The following is a 5,891-nucleotide window of genomic DNA, read 5'->3' on the forward strand; positions in this document are numbered from 1 at the left end:
AGAGCAGCACTTTTATGCTTTGCACTTTGATATCCTCAAGAAGGGTAGAGACCTAGAGGTAAAAAGCAAATTCAGACTGTGGTAACAACACACAGAAGCACTAGTTGAAGAGAACATGCTAAGGTTTGCAGACCTTTGAGGTAGGGACTCTGCACTCTTCTCATCCATCTCAAAGAGACCTGCAATTTCTTTCTTTATGATTGTTTGTGGTGATTATACATTTAGTTTTGTTCATGACAGTCTATATTTACACATCTTATGTTTGTTCAGCTCTATAAAGCAACAACATGAAAACAAGCAGCTACAGCATTTATTACACTCCCTAGGTGATAAAAGTCAATGAGCTTTTGGCCTCATGCCATAACATAACTGGTTACCTTCAGAAAGAGCCACCCCAAGTGTGTGGGTTGTCATCTTCCCATGATGATTAATGATCCAGTTCCATGTGTGGTGCACAGCTAAGGTCACAGATGTCAGTGGAAAATAGAAGAGTGCACAGAAGTTTTAGTGTTGAAAAGCATAACAAACTGGATGGAATTTTTACCATTACTCTGTCTCACTCCTTTCTGATTCCTAACACAAGAGCATTATCCAGACAAATAAATAAGCTCCAAAATTGCATGTAATTAAGCATCATAGTCAAACAAAGGATCACGGGAAATCTCCCTCTCCTTCTCTGTTAAATGACGATGCCAATACATGACTAATAATGCAATCTGATTTAATTCATTCATATTAAAATAGAGAAGAGCATCTCTTTTGTCTTCCACACTAGGATATACTAAGAAGTTTTAAAAGTATGCATATGCAATCCTCCACCCAGAACCTGCCAATAGATAAAAAGCTTTCCTATAAAACATTTTTGCAATGAAATAGCCAATGTTTGGAAAGCTAAAACAGAGCGGATTAAAACTTTTTAAATTGCCATTCGCGAAACTTGTCAATCCGATTTAATAAACTGTTGTTGCCCTCTAGTGTTCGAACACAGCTTGTCGAGGACCCTCCGGGGAGATCCAAACTGCCTCGTTTCTTCTTCGTCCAACGAGACAAATGGAGGGAAAACAAAAAAGAGAAGTGTTTCAGCACACCTGCCTAATACCTCACTTTAAGTTGTTTGGTTTACTTTTATTGCGAAAGGCCACTCAGGTGAGCATCCTCACCAAATTAGGCAGGGTACTCATGCACCTCCTGCCATTCACTGGGCTTGACATGCATTGCTGTTTGGGTTGGAGGGCAACGTTTCTAATGGTATCAGCCATCGTGGAGTGGTTTGGGTTAGAAGGGACCTTGAAGATCATCTCATTCTACCCTCCTGCCATGGGCAGGGGCACCTTCCACTAGACCAGATTGCTCCATGCCCCATCCAAGTGACTTTGAGCACTTCTGTCCTGGTTCCAGCCAGGACAGGGTTAACTTTTGCAGCAGCCAGGAAGGGCATGGCAGGACCCCGGGGTTACTCTACAGCACCTCAGGCCATGAGGAGGGACTAAGTACCCTCTGGTTCAGTGGGACACAATGTCCACGTGTGAGTGATCATGTGAGTCATTCCCTGCCTTGTACACTCTGTTATTGGTGGAGTTGTGGTTATCGTTTGTTTTCCTATTTCACTGCCGTTTCTAGTAAATTGTTATCTCAACCCATGATCTTTATCTTTCCTGCCTCCAATTCACCTCTCCATCCCAGGGGTGGAGGAGTGAGCAGGCAGCACCTGGTGTGGAGAGTTTCAGTGGGAACACTAAACTGGGGAATACCATTCCTAAATCACAACAACTTCCAGGAACAGAGCATCCACAGCTTCTCTGGGGAACTTGTTCCTGTGCCTCACCACTCTCACAGTAAAGAACTTCTTATTAATAGCTAACCTAAACCTCTCCTCTCTTAGTTTAAAGCCATTCCCCCTCGGCCTATCACTACATGTCCTTCTAAAATGCCTCTCTCTGGTTAAATACATGCCCAGTGCTCTGAACAACCCAGAGTCTACCTGCTTGTCTTCTCTTGAATGTTTCACTACTGTACTGTAATCATATCAATTAATACCAACCATCTTTCCCTCCAACAAATTCTCTATTGCAGCAGACATGCAATGAGGATTCGGGGGTTGTTCTCAGCACCTCTCCTGCAACAAGCTGCTGTGATGGCATCAGCAACATAGAAAGCTTCTCAGAAAGTTGTAGCTCTTCTGAGGGAAAATCACAGTCAACCTCAGATCTGTGTCTGCATTTTTACAGCCCACAACTGGGCCTAGTACTTATGTTAACTCATTTCCCAGAAATCCTGTTCCTCCTTGTCATGTTCCTTGGCCAGAAACATTTGAAAATAGCTGTTAAAGAAAAAGGAAACAGAGGCCAAACAAAGAGCAGTCAGCAAACAAGCTGATACAAACTCCAGGTACTTTTCTTTTGTTCTTTCCTGCACTTTTAAGAGGTTATCCAGAATGTTTATCATTTAACCGTTGTTAGACTTAAGCAATGTAGCAGATCTGCTGGTTTTGTATCTGTAAAGCAATTTGCAGTAAGTATTCAACTTCTTGACATAAGGAACACTGACTTTTCTTTGATCTCTGAATAATGGAATTTTCAGAGAATTTTCTGCATTAAGTTATTTGGAGCTTTCAGAAAACTTGCCTTGAGGCCATTTGTGGATCACACCTGCTTCCCACCACCCTGTGACAGATCTAAGAATCTCTTGGATGTGAGTCATGTTTCATAGTTTGTAATAGAATTGTTTCCTTGCATTCATGAGGCACCTTCCTTCTCTGTCATAATGTTTGTTGCTGATTATGCTGCCTGACATGTGGATACTTTGAAATCTGCACTCCTTCATTCTAAAAACAGGTTTACCCTGAGTGTATGGGAAGGGAAATTTAAGTAACATGAACTGGAAGTTGTGTCACAAGCAATGGATGCTCACACATACTCATTTCTTGTTACAGGGTCAGGGAAACATAGAATCATAGACTTGTTAATTTGGAAAAATAACTTGAGAATGATCACAACCAACCATTAATAAGCAGCTATGCTTACTAGCAGTCACATGAAGAGGACTCTAGAAGTGGAGAGGGTGTGCTTTGAGAGCCAGCAAGAGCTCTGTGTTCAGCAGAGACAGCAAGTCCAGCATTAACAAATACAGCTCTTTGGAGAGCCCCCAGCCTGGTGAGAGAGGTAGGAGAACACCAGAAGCATGAAGGTAATGCAAGCTCGTTTGTCTGCTCCTGCTGACTGCAGGAAACTTCTCTGAGGTGTGCCCCCTCTGGCAACAGTCCCCATTTTTCTTTAAAGCTTTCCTACCTCTCATCAGGTGTGCAGCAAAGGGAGACCACACCTTTCTGTGTGTCTTCTGCCAGTAATACAGCTCCTCTGCCTGCTCCTGAGCCTCAACAGTCAGGGATTTAGGTGTATTAGGACAGATTCTCAGTCTTGCATATGCCAAGTCACTTGATCATGTAAAAGAGCTTGATTTGTAGCTTGCTTTGCTTTGCGATAAAAACCTTCTCTCTGACACCTATGACAAAAACAACATCTACAAATTGGTGGCAAACTCTTTGGAAAAGGCAAATTCAGATTTTCAGTATGTGCTTTTAAGGATAGCTTGTGATGTATGCAGAAAAAACCCTTGAAAGATATGTATATATCCATAAACTATATGCAGCTAAGGAAAAATTAAGCTAAGTTATATGTACTACAAGGTTTAACAATTTTTTTACTAATTCTTTTTTTAGGTTTTTACCTAAACCCATTTGGATACAAAGCTAGAGCTTTGTATTCCTAAGTACTCCTTTCAGGCTACAAATAGAGCAAGTAGGATTGCCAGACAATTGTTTAACACTATGGTATTTGATGCAGATAGCACTGAAAACACCCATGTGCTGCACAGGTACTCAATTTATTAGATGTACTTCCATTCACTTACTCTGTCACAGTACAGATTAAGCTCATGAAATGCTTTTTCTCCTTAAATATAAGACCTTCTTAGCTTAACTTGGATTTGAGTGTTTACTTTCAGGATTTAGTAATAAACCAAAAATGATAGACATTATAGTTCAGCACAGAAAGAGCATTTCTATCCCCTCCAGACACATCTGCTTCCTGCTTTCCCATTAGAGGCCAAAGAAAAGTAATACATCCTCTTCTGAGACTTCAGTATTTACTGTCCCATTTCACAGTTTTCCTCTCAAAGAAGAGAGATGCTCCTCAAAACTTTATTCCTTCGCCCTATCAGACATCAGCATACATTCCATTGATCAAGTAATCCAGCCTGGTATAATGCCTCTTCTGAAGAGATTCATGCATTTTCTTCCCTGTCAATGCAATAACTAGCAACAAGAATACCACCCCAAAAAGCAAAGCTGCTATAAGGCTGCTTTTCTCCCCCAGCTCAACAACACTTTTCCTTCTCAGAACACCCTCTGGCAGGTAGCTGTCTGAGTCAGGTGGGTCATAACCCTGAAGGTCATTTTGGGAAGACACGGGGGAATCACTAGTAGACAGAATGAAAGCTGAAAAAGTGAGGAGGGTTACATGGCTGGTACCATTGGAAGAGACAGCTGTTGGCTCAGGAGACATGGTTGGAGTCCTCAGCCCTGATGGAGCAGTAGCAGATCTGGAATTCGTGGTCACCTGCTTGATTGTAGAAGTTGTGGGACTGGAAAGAGGAACACGAGTAACAGCAATGCTAGTGACAGAGGCAGCAGGTTTAGCTCCAGTGGCTGCAGTCAGTGGAGAGGTTGCTGTGGTGGTAGCAATTGTAGTTGGTTTAGCAACACCAGGATGCAGAGAGGCTGTACGAGATCCCAGTTGGATGGCACTTGTAGGCAGTGGAGTAAGAGTAGTACTGCTTGTTTCAGGAGTGCTAGACTGAATGGTGGGGAATAAAGCAATGGGGTTTGCAATCTGAACAGCAGCAGATGTGTTTGGTGTCAGGTTGATCACCCTTTGCCTCGGGGTGGGGTCTAAGCTCTCAGGCTGTTTTGCCCTCTGAGATTCAGGAGAAGATGTATGAAATTCAATGCCATCTAAATGCTTGCCTATGTGGTTCAGGAGTTCAGATGCCTGATGAAAGACAGATTGTTGCAAAGTGGCTGTAAGATTTTGATGGCTGTTCTGGCTCTGAGAAAAAGAAGTTCCAGCATCCAAAGACAAAGAAGATTCATTTGAAGGAGAGTCCTCAGTTTTGATGGACTTATCTTCTGGGGCATGGGTGTCTGAAAACAGAAAGGAAATACCAGTATTTAATTATTAAATCTACTTTTGACTAACACAATCTTACTCAAAGAGAGATATAAGGAGGCTCTAGAAGGTAATGACTAATGAAACTGAGGCATCATGAACCCCCTTTCTTTGAAATATGCACAGTGATACTTAAATTCCGTGTCATAAGACCTGTCAGCCTCTAGCCTGGCCACATCAGGCCCTGACTGCAACTTCTTACAGAATGTTCCTGTGCAGAGTGATCATCCCAATCTGGTTATTTTACACTTATATTGCAGGCATGTGAGCATCTATTAAGAGGTGAAAAGCAGAGTGAGGAGGTTCAATGCCTGTAAACCTTTCTCAGCCTCCATCAGTTAAGCAGATATTACCAAAATCACTTTTATCTTTCAGATGTACACATTTCCACCTAGTCAATATGATTATATACAGCTCTGTCTTGTAATATCCAAGGCCCCTGTGCCTGACACAATTCTATTCATGTACAAAAATGATTTTATGATAGAAAGTGGCAACAATATCCCCATTTTATAGGCCATTTTACACACATACTGATCTGTAGGAATGACCTGAGCTCCTACTGCTGTGCTAGAAAACACTGCCCCAGGAGTATCTGAGGTACTGGCAAACCTTGCAAAACAATTGGTATGTGACATGAACACCATACAAATGATAACCCCAGCA

At 42.0% G+C, this 5,891-nt stretch overlaps 1 protein-coding gene across 1 annotated transcript; it reads right to left on the bottom strand.

Moving 5' to 3' along the window:
- Positions 1-4,214: 4,214 nt before the first annotated feature.
- Positions 4,215-5,200, bottom strand: LOC103802441 (MANSC domain-containing protein 1-like; the record flags this gene model as incomplete). The annotated part of the gene is made up of 1 exon (XM_009074911.1): positions 4,215-5,200. A coding segment is annotated over one exon (986 nt), but the record flags the coding sequence as incomplete, so codon positions are not given.
- Between the last annotated feature and the right edge of the window lie 691 nt (positions 5,201-5,891).

Source organism: Acanthisitta chloris, unplaced genomic scaffold (assembly GCF_000695815.1).
Source record: "Acanthisitta chloris isolate BGI_N310 unplaced genomic scaffold, ASM69581v1 scaffold15235, whole genome shotgun sequence".
Taxonomy (NCBI): Eukaryota; Metazoa; Chordata; class Aves; order Passeriformes; family Acanthisittidae; genus Acanthisitta; species Acanthisitta chloris.